Consider the following 20523-nt stretch of genomic DNA (forward strand, 5'->3'; position numbering starts at 1 on the left):
TTTGTAAGAGACCAATTGATAGATAATTACACGAACATACTGCACGTTTGACAAAATTAGCAATGGCGTAGACAACATTTTTAAAAAAGGGCTTTTTATTGCACATAATGTTTAATTTTAAAGAAACTTTTACCCGCTATATATCGTTAAGGAGGCATTTGCGACCCCATGTATATTAAAACTATTCATCTTCATTTTTGATGTATTACCTGCCATAGAAGTCTGTCAACGGTTTTTTGAATCACCCTGTATAAACACCAAACACTGTCTGCTAACCAACAGATTATGCGTTTGCCAAAATGGCTGTCGTTTGAGGTTGGTTTTGCGTTCACTAGATATATCATAGCTCTGTTAGTTATTGGCACTTCAGAGAGCAAATTAAGTTAATTGTTTTGGAGATTCTTCCAAAACTTAGTGTGCTTTAATGCTTCTCCATCTGAAATTCTAACTTGACAACCAACATAAGCAAAAAGAAAGCAATAATCTGCATCGGAGATTCCTAACAAAATAATACTGTAGTTTTGCAAATAATTAAAACCATGTTTACGATTTATTGCAACCAGACAATGTGGAAAATTCTTTTGAGCAAATCGGCAAAGCATATACAGCGTGTCCCGTATCTTCCGCATCAGAGCATTATACGGTTGTAGAATACATTATTCTGAAGCGATCTTTCTAATAAAATTTTTTCGAAATGTTTATAACAACCGCACGGGAACTGTTTAACGACGACCAATAACGGACAACTTTGATTCATCGAAAAAGTTTATTTCTCTTTCCATGACGAATTTATTGGTGAGTACACGTGGGAAACGAGTTATCATCGGCGTAGCGGACCGGCCGAGGGTGGCACCGATTACCTGAGTCTGATTTGCGATCTGCTGATTGGACGAAAAACAGTTCCTTTAAACAGTTCCCGTGCGGTTATTATAAACATTTCGAAAAAATTTTATTAGAAAGATCGCTTCAGAATAATGTATCCTACAACCGTATAATGCTCTGATGCGGAAGATACGGGACACGCTGTATATGCAAGTGCGTTGAACTTGATGGAGATATGTGTTTCTTCTTAGTTCGTTTCTAGAGCAGAAGAGTAGGTTTCCGTTATTATTAAGAATTGTTTTGTTGTATTTCTGTTTTATTCCCCTCACGGCATCAATTCGGGCATTAAGATCTCCAGTATTATCACTTTATTGTGTGTATGAAGCCTATCTATTGTTTCTTGGAGTTGTTTATAGAAATATACGGTTACTTCGAGTGGTTTTGAGATGTAAAGCGCATAAATGCTTATTAGGTAATTCAGTTAGTATACTCTGCCATTTTGAAGATGAAAATCTTTTCAAAGTATCAATTGTAAATAAATGCTGCAGAGTTAAATATGTAATAACTTCAAAGTCAAGTAAATCCGTGGCAACTATCATTTTTTCTGGACAAATTGATTACATTTTATAAGTCGCGACAAATTAGAATACTAAAAAAAACGTTAAAGTTATCTCATAAATAAATAGAGGTGGAAGAAGCAGGCATGAAACACAGATTATTGCATTATTGAAAATTTTGGTATTAAAATAATGTAGAACATGTATTCAATTTATGATGTTGACTTGGTTGGATTGATAATTAGAAAAAAAAATTAAATAAAGTAATATTAATTATAAAATAAAGTGTTTTCATTTATATTATAAGAGTGTCATTTAATACCTTGCGCTCTTCGAATGTTCGAAATATTTGGGTTTTCCCGAATGCATTAAAATGTGAAAGTATAAAGATATATATTATGTATACTTGGTTCTTAAACATAATAGAAGAATTATAGTAAAAATTGATGAAAAGTAGAATTTAGAAATATGTATTAAAATGCACATTAATTAACAGTATTAAGGAAATAATTTTCATTTTAATGTATTCATAAGTGACTAGTTCTCGTCTTAAAAAAACGACCTTGAATGTTTACCTCCGTGTTTATTACATACCTTAGCAGTAGTCTATTTCCACGCAACACATTGTGTTTTGAAACATGTTACGTGTAAGTGTTGCGGTTTCCGTGTTGATGATACCGTCAATTTCCGATCAGTTAATATGGATTTACGATTCTATATTTTCGTTGTAGCCAATTTCTTGGTATTTCCTGACGATACTCTCTCTTGGCCTGAGGTAATTTACCAGTTTTTATTTGTTGTTATAACGGAGATTTTAAAGGTTACTTTTCCCCTTTTATTTTCTGAATCATATTGTTTGTTAATACATAAAAAATTGTCTAACTTTTATATTGTATAGGATAATGAGAAATCAACAAGTGAAGAAATAATTCCTAGCGATTATTGTAATACTGAAAAAACTACACTCGGAAACAAAACGTTAACATGGAGGAGAACTCAAGTTGGTGTCACCATGTATTCGGATGAATTTTGTGCAAATGCGGAAGGTAGAGTTGCTGAAAGATATTGTGAAAGTGATGATACGTATGGAGCAGTTTGGGGAAATGTTAATGGAAATTGTTCCGGAAATTTTGAAACTTCAGAAAAGACCGACCAATTGCATAAAATTTTCCTTAATTATATTGTTGATGGTCACGCGGATTACAGCAAATTAAGACCAATTTCAGAGGATATACATAAATTTACTTATGTTGATCAATACTTATTATCTAGGTAATTATTTTATTGAACATAAAAAAAAAAATTAAAAGAGCCCAAACACGATTATGCTAAATAGTAGCTATATGTAATTATGAGATTAATATGTAATAAGAAATTAGGTGGTTTCTTGATGATTTCTAAACTCATTTTTTACAAATTATTCTGTTTTGTCGAAAATTGTTAAAAAAACAGAAACACTGAAACCAGAAAGCTGAAAACTGAAAACAGAAAAAACTGTTTTATACAAAAGTTGTTAGACTCACTACTTTCTATAATGTAAACTTATTGTCATTTATACAGGGCGTTGCATTTTGAATACAACTAAATTTGTTTACCAACCGTATATGTTGCTAATTCACAGCGTTAATGATTCCTGAGAAAATCAATTGTGTTTCCAAAATATCCTCGTAGCAGAACTTTTTTAAAAAACTATGTAAAAATGACATTTTTGCCTTTGGTAGATGGTAGTATGCAAAGAAATTAGAAACACTATACAGAATGTTCATACAATTTAGTAAATTTTGATGTTTTTCAAATGGGTTTTCCATAACTTTTTTACATGGAACACCCTGTTTGTTCTGTGGTGTTTCAAATGCTCCTCAAGGACCCTTTGTCTTCAACGGCATAATCATTGCAATAATGCTTAAGTAAGTACGGCGCTTAGAGGAACCTTGTTTATATGGTGCTAGTACTGAAAACTGAAAATGATCAAGTCATGTAAGATTACGATCCGCCATATTTTTTAATAGATATGGATGTAAACACTAGAACTAGCACTAGAGCTAGAACTACAAACTTTCGGGTTAAGTGACTTCGAAAATCGTTCTGAAGAAGGTTGCACAATGGCATCCGAAACATTAAACATTTTTTCAAAAGACGCACGGTTTAACCCTAAAGTTTCTAGTTCTACGTCTAGTGATAGTGCTAGTGTTAGTTCTAGTTTTAGTTTAATTAACACCGGCCGTGAAGGCCTTCTTACTTAAAATAGTAACCTATCAGTAATTTTATATATTTTTTATAGGTATATAGTTTTAGTTCTCTTTTAGTAATTTTTTTCGTATGATAAACTTCAAAAACATTCTCTATACATAGAGGAATTTCGCAATAGGTACATAAAACATATTTCTCTTGTTTACCGTTATTTTTTGCAAACTTTGAACGTTTTTGAGGAACCTTTTTTTGCCTGAAGAAATAACTTTGACAATCCTATGTTGTCTCATATTTACTGAAAGCCTAATTGACGCATTTTCGCGATAGGCTCTTTTAGTTATATTTCCAAAATTTCTTAATAAACATATTCATTTGCAATCCAGTCTTTTATAACTTGTTTAAATAAAATTAAAATTTAATTTTTTTGTTGGATTTAGTGTTTAGTAGTGGTGGAACGGATATCCGGCAACTATCCGGCATCTATTCATAAATTTTTGAAATAATCAAAAATTTTTTCAAATTTTGCAATTTTCACCGATTAAGTTTTAAAAATTCGTATAAAATTCACTTCTTGGAATATGAGTATGAAAATTTCCCAAAGTGTTAATAAGAGTGTCCTCTTTGCAATGAACCAACCCGTTTTGAAAAATAACTTTTAGTTTTTGAGAAAACAATATTTGAAGTTTTGATAAAATTTTCGATATTGCAATTTTCATCGATAATTTTCAAAATTCGCTATAAAATTAATTTCTTGAAGGATCCCTGTGGAAATATCACCAATTATTAATTAAAGTATCCTCTTTTTAATGCAAGAAGCCGTTTTGAAAAATCGATTTTAGTTTTTGAGAAATAAATTTTTGAAATAATCGACAATTTTTTCGAATTTTGCAGTTTTCGCCGATTAAGTTTTAAAAATTCGTATAAAATCCACTTCTCTGAGTATGAGTACGAAAATTTCCCAAAGTATTAATAAGAGTGTCTTCTTTCCAATGAACCAACACGTTTTGAAAAATAACTTTTAGTTTTTGAGAAAACAATATTTGAAGTTTTGATGAAATTTTCGATGTTGCAAGTTTATCGATAATTTTCAAAATTCGCTATACAATTAATTTCTTTAAGGATCCTTGTGGAAATATCACCAATTATTAATTAAAGTGTCCTCTTTTTAATGCAACAAGCCGTTTTGAAAAATCGCTTTTAGTTTTTGAGAAGAAAATTTTTGAAATAATCGGCAATTTTTTCTAATTTTGTAGTTTTCGCATATTAAGTTTTAAAAATTCGTATAAAATCCACTTCTTGGAATATGAGTACGAAAATTTCCCAAAGTGTTAATAAGAGTGTCCTCATTCCAATGAACAAACCCGTTTTGAAAAATAACTTTTAGTTTTTGAGAAAACAATATTTGAAGTTTTGATAAAATTTTCGATGTTGCAATTTTCACCGATAATTTTGACTATTTCATTCATATCGTGAACAGCCAATAACAATTCGCGGTTTTCCGTCAATTGCGAGTATTTCAGCGGTTATTTGGCCGTAACCATGGAGAACGATAATACGAACCTTTGTATTATCGCTTGTTTGACATTTAATTAATTTCGAGACATCCATGCATGTTTCCATAACAATCAATGTAATTTATTAAAAAAATATAAAAATTCTAAAAATATGTATATTTTTTATTCATGAAATAGTCTAGCCATATACAACACGACAATCGAAAATTCTCGAATCTCGACGTATTGCCTTAAAAAACACCACTCGACCTTCGGTCTCGTGGTGTTTCAGGCAATATGTCTCGTATTATCGAGTACTTTCGATCGTCTTGTTGTATAATATATGAAAATTCGTTATACAATTAATTTCTTGAACGATCCTTGTGGAAATATCGCCAATTATTAATTGACTTAACTTATCAGCTTTCTTATTAATTTCATTTTTATTCAAATATTGCAATAATGTGGCAATGTAGAGTATTACTTCAGAAATGTACCAGAAATTATAACCATAATGGCCGGATAGATATGCCGGATAACCGGATATCCAGCCGAAAGGGATGCTGAATATCCGGCTTTTCGCAAAATCACTAGTATCTAGTATATCACAAATGAATTAAATAAGGTACAATTTAACATAAGTATAAAAGCATTCTTGGTCCATTTGACCATATTTTATCGAATCCTTGGCTACGTCGATAAATATGTATAGCAGATCAATTTTTCTTCCTTCGAAAGTTTTTCTTTATAAGATCAGATATTCTGTGTACTAAATCAATTGTACTATGTTTTTCTCTAAACCCGAATTGATACTCCGGAATAAGTTGGTTTCTTTCTATTAATGGTTTAATTAAGTCTTTAAAGGAAGCGTTTTTCGAAGACTTTTGAGATGACTCGGAGCAAATAAATTGGTTTATGTCATGCCATTTTATCTGGTATTTTGTTTGGCTTATGTAGGTATCATACTTACCTCTGCAATTTTCCATATATTAGATACATGCTGTAAACGAAATTGCATTTATTAAACGTGTCAATTATATGTCGGTTTTTTATAATAGGTTTTCTGGGAAGACTTTTTAAAATATCTTCTGTAGTGAAATTAAAGTTGTGCTTTCTATGCATTCATTTTCTACTTAATTTCTTTAGCAATTTTATTAGGTGTTCTATACGTTCATTGGGAATAATAGATTCTTTGACTTCTTCACCACCGAAACTTATGTCATTTGGCTGAAAGATCTTTTTTAAGTGGTTTGCAAATAATTCTGCCTTTTATTTATTAGTTGCTACTCATGTTTCATTATCAGCTCTGATGCTTTCTAGTTGCTCACTATAATAAATAATTATTATATATTGTTATAATGTTAAACTAGTTGTAAAACATTACAAAAAACTTACAAATTCTACTTGAAACAGCGAAAAATATTAAAAATTAGCCACGACGCAATCCATGTGAGAACCACAAAGGTCGAACATCGGTCAACGAATAACCGAGAAAACAAGTTTTTAAATGAAAACACGTGTCCCACGTGAAAGGTGAAGAACACTATAATTTAAATTCAAAAATTTAATTCAATAAACACTAAAACCGATATGTTACTTGTTTGTAGAAATTCAAGCCCTGAAGAAGCTTTAATACAAAAGCGAAATATAGGCATATGAAAAAATAATTGTCGTTTCAATGGTTCTCAATCCTATCCTGGAAATAAATTTATTGTTCGAGTTATTTATTAAATAATGAATAAAATAACATGAAATTAAAATATTGAGCTTCGATACAATTGTGGAAATATTTGGCTCAAAGTTGCTAAGAATTATCCTTAGATCGCCACGTTCTGCTACATTTAATCTATTTCTTTATTTTCGCTAGAGGTCGTTTAGGTAGCTGAAACCAGTTTCTACTAAATAAGAACTTGGGAAAGCTAATAATAAGGGCCCAAAAACATTTTTTAAATGGAGATGTTGTTGTTGAACACGTTGTGAGTTCCAAAATGTTGCGTAACCACGTGTTTTGAATACATTTTGTAATTCAAGATCTTCTTTTAATTCTATTATTTCCGGCTGCAGAGAAAAATCTAATTCCGTCGTTTCACATTGAAAGGGATCAGTCATCCATGAAGGTATTTCCAAGGATTTCAGATGATTCCTTGCAATTTATATTGGACGTTATTGAAATGCGAAAACCGCAAAAAAATATATGGCGTTTTAACTCTAATATTTTCATTCTTTGATGTTTGTCGTTTTCAAGTAGAAATTCTACCACAGAATCGAAAATGTCAACAAGCCTTTGTAACCAATAATTACCCTTGGATAACTAACGTGCTTCTGTGTGGAATAGCAAATTATTATACATTTCATCGTTTTTATCGCATAGTTGGGCAAAAAGTTGGTAATACAAAGGTTTGGATTTGATTTTGTTTATAGCTTTTATAAAAAAATTCAAAATGAAGGTTTCTATTTATTTTTTTTTGCAACCAAATGTTGTCTGTGTAGCACAAAATAGGTATATCAAACTTATCAGGCATTTTCAACACATGAAAATATATGTTCTCCTGTTGAATATGTTTTCAATTGCTCCGCAGTAAGGAATTCTTCAGTAATTGCTTCTTTTTTACAAATCATTAATATATGAACACTGCTGTTGCTCAAAGCAATGCTTTTTAAGACTGAATGTAAGGATATTTTTTACTTATTACCTTTTTCAATGCAGGCAATATTAATTGTTTTCTGCGACAGTATGAGGATTTAGTGATGGGCATAATCGAATGACCATAATCGATTAACCGATTATACACGATCATTCGAGATATCGATTATAATAAAATAATCGAATAAAATAATCGATTATTTTTCCATTCGATTATATTTCTATTCGATTATTTTTTCATTCAATGTTGAAAGTTAAAATAAAATTCTATATAAAATATTGACTGACATACTACTTCAAGGCTGTTTTGGGAATTTACCGACTTCTCTGAATGTCTCATTTTAATATTTAAATTAAATAGAGCCTCAAATGATTAGTAGAATCCACGTTTTATGTTTGTATTCATTACTAGTTGTTTAATATGAAGTAAAAAAAGAATGATTATTTGATTCCCCATGATAATATGGAGGATGGTCAGTCAAAATACATATTTCAAAGAAAATATTTATTGCACTACATATTACTATTTAAAAACATGATTTCGTTGATCATATTGCTGCTTAACCTACTCCTTCTGTCCTTTGTTAACTCGCCTGCTTTTGAGAATACCCTCTCAGATGGCACTGATGTTGCTGGCACGCAGAGGTACTTATTTGCAAGTTTATATAGTTCCGGGAACATCTCTTTCTTGGACTCCCAAAAGTCTAAAGGATTCAGCTTCCTATCTACCAATGGTAGGTCTAGCTACTGCTTCATTTGTGCTTCGGCAGAATGTGTAGGTGTGGACGCGCTGAATTCCTGCTTAGCCTTTATATCAAAATGCTCCCAAAGTAAACTAGCTTGGTTCTCGCTGGAACCTAAAATTTATATTCAAATATACTCTATTATCGAACTATTGCAATGACAAACAAAAAAAAACTTTTAACGAAAATGAGTTAACAGTAATAATTTACCTGCACGCCCCTGAATACAAGGTATTTCAGAATTTGGAGTTTCTAGATGCTGAGTGATAGTCACAATCAAATCCTCTACTTCTTGTGTAATCCATTTAAGGGCTTGATTACCATTTATTACCTTATCGAAGGCCAATATCTTTAATCTGGGGTCCAATAATGTCGCCTTTGTACAAATTTTTGAAGATTCAACATAACCCAATCTCCTCAATAGGATATCATGAAAATTAGTTTGCAATACCTTTCCCGTGGAAGTTATTGGTTGTGCATTCTCAACAGCGTGTTGGACACCACGAATTAAGGGGATGATAATGGACAACGTTATATATTTTTCTCCCGACAACTCGGAAGTCGTAGCTTCAATAGGTTTTAAAATACATATGCAGTCTTTAATTATTAGTGCCCAGTCTTCCGATGACAAAAGTGCAGGTGATCCGGGAAGATTGGACATTGCTGCTGACAACGGAACTTTTAATTCCTCTAATCTTTGCATCATCGCCAAGCAAGAATTCCATCTTGTTGAAACGTCCTATTTCAATTTTGGCAGAGGAAGTTTCATTTGATCCTGCATTTTGGCCAGTTCACCAGATGCTACAGTGCTTCTTTTAAAGTGTCCCACAATATTTTTGCATTTCTCGAGCAATTGCTGTAGATCTGTATGTTTGAGGGTGTCCATGGTACATAGGTTCAGCGTATGTGCTATGCAGGGTTGGCGAGTCTTATTGAGATGAACAGTGATAGCGTTTCTCATATTTGAAGCGTTATCTGTTACAATACAGTGAACTTTTTCAAAGATATCCCAACTTTCAAAAACTTCGCGAAGTGCGCTGGCAACATTTCCTGCTGAATGACGATCAACCAATTGTTTTGTTTCCAGTAGGTAACTGTTCAATTGGCTTCTGTTTATATAATGAGCAGTAACTGCCAAAAATGCTTTCGTTGATGATGATGTCCATATATCTGTTGTTATAGACAAATTTGACGACAAATTCAACTCATTTTTTACCTTACTCAACGTCGCTGTATATATATTTGGTATCAGGGAAGTTTATTTGTATATTTCATGAACCCCTTATTTTCAACAATGGATAAGGGCTGAAAATCAGAAACTATCATTTCAACTAAACTTTGATCTATTTCGGTTTGTTCATTTTCTGAAATATTATGTTTGTGTTTTTCCGTAAAGAGCAAGTTGACGTTTACGTTTGGAAGGCGGTGGGTGTATTATAGAATGTTGTGAGGAAGTTTCAGTTGTAAAAGTTGACGGGAGTGTACCTCGAATTTCTTCGCATGATGTATCTTCAGAAGGTTTAGATTTTTGTAATAATAAGGCTGGGTGCTTTCGCTTTAGGTGTTCACTTAAATTTGTAGTATTGCCAAAGAATTTAAATTCTCGCTTACATTCACTACACATTGAGACATCTCCTCTTCGTACAAAATGATCCCAGACTGTGGTATTATTATTTATTATAATAATAAGGTACAATTTAAATATGTTCAAAAACTATGTAATATTGTTTGAATAGCATAAAACAACTTAAATGATTAAAACAGTTTGATTTCACTTGAACTAGGTGATGTTTCTAAGTTGGTGGTCGTGTGTTAACTGTGCTTGGTCGTCGTTGCACTCGTTAACACGTGAGCGTTCTACAATTTTGCCGCTAGATGTCGCCATAATACTACATCCCTCCCTCACTTAAACTTGATAACGCGCCGGAAGTCGTCGATCCCGGATAGGATTCCGTCTAGGCTTCGTTTCGGACTCCCGATCTGTTATAATCTCAGGTTGGGGTATCTTTTTCTTTGGAGTGTCACATTTTGGGTCTTCCATACTGGTTGATTCGTCAATTTCCGTGAATATTTCCTTCGGCTTTTCTGGGGTAGTTGGTACATCATTAAGAGGGGATTTTACTCGAGATCTCATCTGATCTGCATGCTTTCGTTTTACAGAATTTCCCAGATCTACTATATAAGAGTACGGTGCTGTTTTTTCAACTATCTGGCCCGGTTTTGATCCGTCCGCTAACGGGTTGTTGACCCAAACAGGCTCTCCTATCTCGAAGGATTTCTCTTTTACATGGTGTCGATCATAACATTGCTTTTGTCTTATACTCTCCTCATCGAGTCGTCTGTGTACATCCGGTTTCAGTTGATCAAACTTATTTCTCATGAGCCGACCAAACATAAGTTCGTACGGTGTTCGTCCGGTCGTTCTAGTAGGGGTTGCTCGATATGAAGTTAAAAATGATTGCACTCGCGTATTTAGATCTATATCTTTTTCACTACACTTCATGCGATTCTTAAAAGTTTTTACAAGTCTTTCCGCGATCCCATTTGTCTGCGGGTGATATGGAGTGGTACGTACGTGCTTTACACCTAACGACGTACAGAAACTTTCAAACTCTTCCGATGTTAATTGTGGTCCATTGTCAGTCACTATTATTTTAGGCAGTCCATACCGCGCGAACATTTTTCTTAAAATATTTATTGTTTTGGCACTTGTCGTTGATTTCATCGGTTCAATTTCAATCCATTTGGTGTAGGCGTCGATAACCACTAACCACATTCTTCCTTCAAACGGTCCTGCAAAATCCAGATGGATTCGTGACCACGGAACTGGTGGTGCTGCCCATGAATATAGAGGTAGATGTTGGGTACTCTTTCTCGAGCTTTGACAATACTCGCAATGTTCTATAAACTTTTGTATATCGTTGTTGATATTTGGCCAGTAGACGTGTAATTTCGCCATACTCTGCATTCCTGTGATTCCCGGGTGTCCCTCATGCAACATCTTTAATATTGTTTTGCGAAGTTTTTCTGGGATACATATCCTTCCCTTCCAAAGAATCATATCTTCCTCATACGATAGCTCATCCCTTTTTTCGTAATATGGTATCAGTTCATTTGGAAGTATATCTTTATCAGGCCAATATGTTTTAATATATGGTATTATTTTGCACAACACGTGATCCTTAAAAACTTCTTTCTGTAATTCTTTTCTTGACATCGGCAGGTGTTTAACTCGGAGGTGTAACAGATGTCCTCGCTTTGGTAGACCAATCGCTTCATTTTTCTTGGTGTATCTTCACAGATAGGTAATCTTGACAAAGCGTCCGCCGCTTGATTTTGTTTTCCGGGTGTATATCTGATGGTGTAATTATAACTGTTCAATAACATAGCCCATCTTAACAATCGATTGCTTGCTATTTTTGGTGTTTCGCGTTTATGACTAAAAATACGTTTTAGCGGTTTATGGTCGGTTAAAAGATAAAAATGTCGTCCGTACAGATATTGGTGAAATTTTGTTACCGCATAGACAATAGCTAATGCTTCTTTATCAATTGTCGAATATCTGGTTTCTACGTCTGTAAAAGTACGGGATGTGAATGCAACAGGTCTTAGGGTATCGTCGGGCATTTTGTGAGCTAGCACCGCTCCTGCTCCTCTTGCCGATGCATCACTACTGACGTAAAGTGGTAAATTTTCATTATAATGTACTAATGTTGATTCTGAGGTTAAAGTTTTCTTCAGTGATTTGAATATTTCTGAATCATGATTTGTCCAATTGAATGACGTATTCTTCTTAAGGTGTCGATGAAGGGGTTCACAAATGATCTGTAGATTTTCGATAAATTTGGCATAATATGTGATTAATCCCAGAAAAGAACGCAATTCTGTGACATTTCGAGGTCGTGGCATTTGCTGTATTGCATGGATGTGTTCTTCAGTTGGGTGTAACCCATTTCTATCTATTTTATGTCCCAGAAACACAATTTCCTTCTGTAACCAGGCACACTTAGATGCTTGCGTTTTGATGCCAGCTTGTCGTAACCGTGCTAACACACGTTCAATTCGTTTCAAATGAGTTTCCTTGTCTGGTGCAGTTATTAATATGTCATCTAAATAACATGTGGTACCTTCTAATCCATTTAATATTTGGTCCATCGTTCGTTGGAATAATGATGGAGCAAATGAGAGTCCGAAGGGTAAACGTTTGTAGGTATAGTAACCTTTGTGTGTTGCAATAACTAGATATTTTCTTGAATCGGAATGAACGGGTAGTTGTAAATATGGGTCTTTTAAGTCTATTCGTGAAAAATGTTTTCCACCACTCAGTTTACTAAGCATATCCTCGCATCTGGGTAGAGGATAATTGTCTACCTGAACGAATGGATTTATTGTGACTCTGTAATCTCCACAAAGACGAACATTTCCATTTGATTTAACTGCTATCACCACTGGTGTCGCCCATTCGATCGGTGTGGTAGTTGTATCTATTTGTTCTAATACATCTTCTTTAACTAATCTTTCAATCTCTTTTGATACATTCTTCTGTAAGGCTAAAGGTACTGGTCGAGGCCTAAAAGTCTTTGGTGTTACATCGCTGGAAATGTGTATGCGGGCTGTGTGTCCCCTTATGGTTCCAATGCTACCATCAAATAGTTCTTTATGTTGTTCTAAAATTTTCGTTAATTGCTTTTCTACTTTCTCAATTGATACAATCTGTTTGTCGTTGTTTTTCTGATATTGAATGTTACAAATTCGTGCTCCTTCAGGTAATGGTGTTTTGAATGCTATGCACCAATCGAGACCAAATAAAGGTGTGTCGTCTTGCTCAACTACGTAAATGGGTAGTGTTAGTGTTCTTCCATATGCTGTGACTTGTACTTTGGTTGTTCCTAATGTTTTGATTTCTATGTCGGTATAAGCTACAAGATTGTTCGTGGGTTGTAACTTAGGTTTTCCCAAGTTTTTCCATACTTTTTTCCCTATTACTGAATGTGCAGCTCCTGGGTCATAAAGCATTTGACAATCCTTGTTTTCAATCTTAACTGTTAACATTACTTTCTTTGATGTTCATATGTTACATATAGTTAAAGTGTCTGAGCTTGTTCCGTTGTCAGATGATGACTCATCGTTTGTTTTTGTTGTTACGTTTCGCGTGTTTGTAGTTTGATTTTTGTTTAACTTTATTTTTCCTGAAGAAATGCAAACTTTTGCAAAATGTCCTTTCTTCCCGCACGAAGAACAGGATTTATCCTTAGCTGGACAAGTTTGTACGTTTTCGTGTCGTTTATTACCGCAAAACAAACATTTTTGTTTTCTGTCAAAAGATTTAGGTATTCTTTCCGACCTTTGTTCGTTTTTGTGTTTGTTGAAATTTTGTTTTGTTACCCGGTATGCATGTTCTAATTGATTTTGTTGAGTAAGTGACGTTAATTTTTGCGAATGAATACTTGCTTGTTCAAGCTTCACGGCTGTAGCTTCAATTTCTGACAAAGTTGCAGAATTATTTGGATGTTCCCGAATGATCTCTTGTTGCCACGCAGAGTTATTAATTGCGATTACGAATTGATCACGCAGACGTTCGTTTAAATTTGCACCAAATTCGCAATTTCCTGCCAAACCACGAAGTCTAGTTATAAATTGAGTTACTGTTTCCGTTTCCTTTCTCATACACATCGCAAATGTTACTCGTTCTGATAAAACATATGATTTCTTCCCGTAATATTTGTTTAAGACATCTTTTATTTCATTGTACGTTTTTGTTATAACGTTATCTGGTCTATAGTGATCTACTAATAATTTAAAAGGTTGTGATCCTACCTTTGAAAGTAGTAGGTTTCGTGCGTCTGCGTCCGTTGTTTTTATTCCGTTTATTGCTAACTCCACTTCAAAACGTTGTATGTAATAATGAAAATCTTCTTGATCTTCTTTAAAAGCTTCAAAATTAAAATGTTTACGTTTTTCTTGTTGTTGTGATTCCATTTTGTTCCGTTAAAAATCCGTTTCTTGATTACGTCACCTTCGTTCTCGATTCTTCCATGTGTCTTATGACGTCACGCCACCTGTTATAACTTGTTTGCGTTTTCTTTCTCTCGTCGCCAATTTATGTGGTATTATTATTTATTATAATAATAAGGTACAATTTAAATATGTTCAAAAACTATGTTATATTGTTTGAATAGCATAAAACAACTTAAATGATTAAAACAGTTTGATTTCACTTGAACTAGGTGATGTTTCTAAGTTGGTGGTCGTGTGTTAACTGTGCTTGGTCGTCGTTGCACTCGTTAACACGTGAGCATTCTACAATTTTGCCGCTAGATGTCGCCATAATACTACACAGACGAAGGATCTCTTTGCAGTTTGTCGCGGCATCGGAATATCATTAAATCTTAATAAACACAGAACAATACACAAACACTTGACCTGGTTGCAAAACAACACAACAATACTGCCGAGTAGTTTGTGCTCGAGTGAACGACGAACGTAGTTCGGGTAGGGGTCTGCACGTGTATATACATCGAGTTTCAAAGAATTCGGTAAATCCCCGAAACAGCAATCTGAAGTAGTAATACCGTAAATATTTTAGATAGAATTTTATTTCAACTTTCATCATCGAATGGAAAAACAATCGACTATTTTATTCGATTATTTTATAATTGATTATTTTATTCGATTATAAAATAATCGATTAATAATCAAATAATCGATTAATAATCGATTATTCATATACCTCGATTATGCCCATCACTAATGAGTAGGGATGGCCAAAAAATATGAAACATCGATGTTTAGATCATTTGATATATCGAACGTGCAATATCGATATGACAAAAACATCGAATAAAAAACATCGATGATTTTCGATGTTTTATTCGATATATTATTCAATGTTTTATTTGCTGTAGTATTTAATGCTTTATTCGATATGAGTACATATTATTCGATGTTTTATTCGATCTATTCGCTGTTTTACTCGATATAAAAAACATCGATGTCTTTTATTTGATTTTTTTTTTATGTAAAATGTATCTATAAATTTTTAAATCATTTTATTAAAATAAACTGAACATTTTTAATACCAACAACAAAAGATATCTACTAAATCTACTAAACAAGAATAACAGAATGGAATAAAACTAAAAAAATAATTCATCACAAGAATTTAAAAATAAAAGTTTTGATAAGCGTTTTCCTTTAAGCCTGCTTCGCTGTTGCGTCAAAACTTGACCGGCTTTTGAAAACAGCCTTTCTGATGGAACCGATGTGGCTGGTATGCTTAGGTATTTTGGGGCAATTTTGGCCAATGTTGGGCAAATTCCTTTAATATCGTCCCATAATTGTAAGGGATTTTGTTCAAATTTCTTTAATGGGCATTTGAGATAATGCGCTATCTCTGAAGTGCCATCGTTGTTGCTGTTATTTATTTTTTCTACCATTACGTCATGCTGACTCCATAAATTAAATTCTTCTTCTAAAAACAAAAAAGAAGTAATTAATCTAATCGGATTTAATTAAAAACTTTACCTTCGTCAGGAATGTGATGAGAACCTACAGGCGCAATTTGTTCTGCAGCTAATGGTGATGTCAGTGATTTTACAATTGTTTCTAGATGCTCAACAGCTGTTGAACATGCTGTTAAGTTTTGAAAGTGTATTTTTTTAAATCTAGGATCTAAAATTGTTGATACAGCCATCAAACGTATCTCTTCAACATTACCAAATCGTTGGTTAATTTCTAATGTTAAAGATTTTTGTAGATCTTTTGCTATCTGCAAACTAGAACTCATTTCAGAATTTTTTTTACTTAAACAATGTATCATTGGAATAATTTTGCTGGCAGTTACATAATTTTCACCGCAAAGTTCTTTTGTTGCAACTTCTAAGGGTTGCAACAGTCTTGTAACTTCTTCTATTTCATGAGTTTCAAGATAATAATAGATCTTAGTTCCAAGAAGCGTTTTAGCATGTAATATTTTGAATTCCATCTAGTTGGAACTTCTTGAATAAGTTTTTTTGGTGACCGTCTTCTTAATTCATCACTTGCAACAATACTGTGTTTAAACCACGTAACGATTAACTTTACTTTACCAATCAATCCTTTTAAAGCTCCCGTACTGTCAATAGATTTTTCAGCCACCAAGTTTAATGTATGTGCACAACAAGCCATGTGAACATGTTTCCCAAATGCTATGTGTACTGCTTTAACTATGTTAGCCCCATTATCGGTTACAACTGCAGTAATTTTTTCTTTTGGAATGTTCCACTGATTGCACGTTTCCATTAATTTTTCGGCTAAATACTCTGCTGTATGGCGATGTTTTAGATCACAAACTCCTAAAGTAAAGGAAAACATTTTGCCATCACTTGCGTAGTGCACTGTGATTCCCAGGAAACTTCGGGTTTGCATAGTATCACTCCAAATATCAGTCGTAATTGCAACACTGTCTACAAATGATAACTTTACCTTAACAAATGACTCCAGAGAGCCATACTTTGCATCTAGCCTTCGCGTTAAAGTTTGTCGGCTAGGTATTTTGTATTGAGGCACAACAAGTTTCATTAATTGTCTAAAACCTTCAGATTCCACAATACTGAATGGCTGCATGTCTTTACAAATCATAAATAAAATAGAATTTGTAATGGCATTAAATTTTTCGCCACCTTCTCCAAAAGATTTAATCTCTTGAAAATTTTTCGTTATTAATGATTGACGCATGTAATTTGTATTAGTTGTAACTGCATTTGCCGACGATATCCGACTTTCATCAGAATCTTGTTGAGAAGTTCCAGGAAGATCACTTTCTGAACATATATCCATTGTTTCTTCAGATCCCAATTGTTCAACACTTTTCTTCATTATAGTTTTGTGTAATCTATTGAGATGCCCTATCAAATTTGTGGTGTTACCTGATGTTTTTATTTTTTTTCACACGCATAACGACACACCGCATATCCGTCTTTTGTTTTGTTAAAGTGTTTCCAAACTACACTTTTTGGTGGTGCCATATTTTTAAAATCAATCGCCTTCTCAGTTTACTAAATCGTTCTATCGGAAAGTAAATAATAATATTAGCAATACTGTTTTAACGTATATTCACGACAATCACGACACCACTGACATGAGCTCTAGACGACTAGACTGTCGTCTCGATCGATAGAGTACCACAGCTCACAATGTATAACCGCAATCACAGACCGTATTGGTATAAAAATCGACGCTGATTCACTCGATCCTAGACAGGAATAGACAGGTTTGAGGTTATTCATAATTTCTTAAACCACCAACAATCTTTTCCAGTTATAATAAACGAATCAATTATAACGATTATTATTAAAAATAATCTCAAACGGTTTAAACTCAACACAAACTTTTTAGAAAATTGCAACATCGAATAAAATATCTAATAAAACATCAAATAATATGTACTTATATCGAATAAAGCATTAAATAAAACAGTAAATAAAACATTGAATAATATATCGAATAAAACATCGAATAATATATCGAATAAAACATCGAATAAAACATCGAATAATATATCGAATAAAACATCGAATAATATATCGAATGAAATATCGAATAATATATCAAATAAAACATCGAATAATATATCGAATGAAATATCGATATATACCGATATAATCGCAAGAAAAAATATCGATTTAAAACATCGAATATCGAAACGAAAAAATCGATATTTTTATAACATCGATACATCGTGGCCATCCCTACCCATCACTAATGAGGATATCCTCTTTTCGCAATTAAATGACAAATGTTATAAGATGCTATTAATTTATTTTTGAACGTAAAAGAATTTTTAAAAATAGAAAATGTAACAAATTTAAATATAAATGTAACAAAATTATAAAATATTTTTTTAAGACAATTTATGTATGGGCTAATTTTTGTTTTAATTTAATTTTTTCAAATAAACTTATACTATATTTTTTTCTAGAGCTTTTTACGCAATGACTTTAGAAGATCACCTCCCAAGATTATTACAGAATTACGGTCCAATTCTAAATAACATAATGGAACTAAATATAAGTGATGTCGAACAGAAATTCAAAATGTTCGAATCTTACAATTTCACTTTAGCCGGAATAAACGTCTTTTTTAAACGAATCGCGGACGAAATACACAACTTAACGTGTATACACGAAGCGCATTTTGTATTTGAAATTTCGAATCCGTTTTTGGAAAACATCTCGGGATTCGGACTTTATAAAACATCGCCGTCGGATTCATTTCTCAATTATACAGTGAAAAAAGTTTATACAAACGAAACCCACGATAATTTAGATACTGAAAATCTTGAAGTGGCGGGATATGTTTCAAAAGATTTTTTGGATTACATCAGTTATCACAAAACGGAAGAGGAAAAAAGAAAAATGAAAATACTCATTGCCGCATTTCATCGAAATAAATTATTTAATTCTACAATTGTTAGTAGGATAATAGCGGTGAGTATTTCGAATTTTTGTAGCCAAGAAGATGTAGCTTTATTTGATATCTTTTTAAAACCAAATTCACAAACTTCCGGGGAGTGGTTTGTTATTCAAAATAAAGATATTTACAATGGGGATACTTCAGAGTGTTCTTCGGCTCCAATTACATACATGTTTCTTTATGATGATAAGCAAAATAAAATCAACGATGAGTGTAAGACTTCCAGACGATTTCCTTTCGCTGAGGTGAACGTTCATAATTCATTAGCTGGCGATGTTCATTATCACGATGATAATTCACAATTTGATATTTTATCGAGTTTTTCAATGTCGATAAATTATGCTCAACCTCAAACGGTAATAGAAGCGTTATACAAAAGACACGATTTAATGTTACGGACTATAATGATTTTCGGGTGCGTTTTATCATTAATGGGAGTTACCGGTATGTTGTTAACTGTTTTATTAATTAAGCGTTGGCATCAAAGGAGATGGTTTAGTTTACAATTAATGATTAGTATGGCGTTGGAAACTGTATTATTTTTGGCGAGTATTGAAATATCTTATGTAGCTTCGATAATTCTTTATTACTTTATATTAACGCAATTTGCTTGGATGATGTTAATCGGGTACACTCAATACAAAAAGTTTGTTCAGATATTTCAAGGAGATGAGATATCGATTATTAAATCTCTAATAATCGGTTGGATTTTGCCGTTAATTGTAATCATAATTCCTTTATGTATTTATCCGGAATGCCTTCATTGCCAATCTTGTACTGAAAACGGCGTTGTAATAATTTATTTTGTTATTTTACCGACGTCATTAATTATTTTAGGGAATATTATTATTTATGTTTTAATTATGTGGAACATTTCGAGAAGTAAATGCCAAGATTTCGGTGTTAATATTAGCAGAAGACAAACGCGACTCGCTTTGTTATTGCCGTTTATGTTAGGATTAACTTGGGTGTTTTTATTCGCCTTGGTTTCACCTTGGACAACATTCGCTCTAATCGGTTCTTATCTATTTCACATTGTTGCACCCATACAGGCTTTCGTACTATTTATTTTTATCGTAATTATGGATGCCGATACAAGAAAAAAATGGAAAGGAATTTTATCATCTTACAAAAAGAATAAAGTACATCCTATTAAGTCACCAAATCATAATAATAATAATAATAAAAATAGTGATAAACCTGTTTCTTAATCTAAAATAAAGATGTTTTTAAATATAATTGTTTTATTTAAATTTTTTAAACAATATTTAGAAAAATTTGTTGAGTTAGGCTACCAAATTAACTTCTCGGTTTAGAGAACTGATATTTCAACTCACATTTTCAACAACTAAATAATAGATGGAAGCAGGTATTCTACCAAATAATATCTACCATCTAAAATTCAATTTTTTGACCTCTTTAAATTTTTGTATTGATCACTATTTAATAGAAAACAAAAGGTTCAACAATAATAAAAGATTTACGATTTAAAAAGGCCACTAAAATAAGATTAAGATTATTTTATAATATATTTTCTATTGAAACAATGCATTGTTTAGGATATCCACTGGTATATCATCGATTACAGATCAGCGAGCTCATCATTAATCAATAGTCGGAGT

General features: G+C 32.8%; 1 protein-coding gene across 1 annotated transcript; it reads left to right on the forward strand.

Annotated features, from left to right (window-relative positions):
* The first annotated feature begins 1987 nt into the window (after positions 1-1987).
* LOC111416390 (uncharacterized) lies at positions 1988-20140 on the forward strand. Its single transcript, XM_023048394.2, has 3 exons — positions 1988-2154; positions 2278-2651; positions 18408-20140. The coding sequence occupies exons 1-3, from the start codon at positions 2080-2082 to the stop codon at positions 20110-20112; spliced, it is 2154 nt and encodes a 717-aa protein (XP_022904162.2). The 5' UTR covers positions 1988-2079; the 3' UTR covers positions 20113-20140.
* Positions 20141-20523: the final 383 nt, after the last annotated feature.

Source organism: Onthophagus taurus, chromosome 2 (genome assembly GCF_036711975.1).
Source record: "Onthophagus taurus isolate NC chromosome 2, IU_Otau_3.0, whole genome shotgun sequence".
Classification (NCBI taxonomy): Eukaryota; Metazoa; Arthropoda; class Insecta; order Coleoptera; family Scarabaeidae; genus Onthophagus; species Onthophagus taurus.

Bases quoted from the DNA above. Each gene is read 5' to 3' on its own strand.
- LOC111416390 (XM_023048394.2), top strand. From the start codon at position 2,080: ATGGATTTACGATTCTATATTTTCGTTGTAGCCAATTTCTTGGTATTT. The intron at 2,155-2,277 runs GTAATTTACCAG...TATATTGTATAG, and splicing joins ATACTCTCTCTTGGCCTGAG to GATAATGAGAAATCAACAAG. The intron at 2,652-18,407 runs GTAATTATTTTA...ATTTTTTTCTAG, and splicing joins GATCAATACTTATTATCTAG to AGCTTTTTACGCAATGACTT.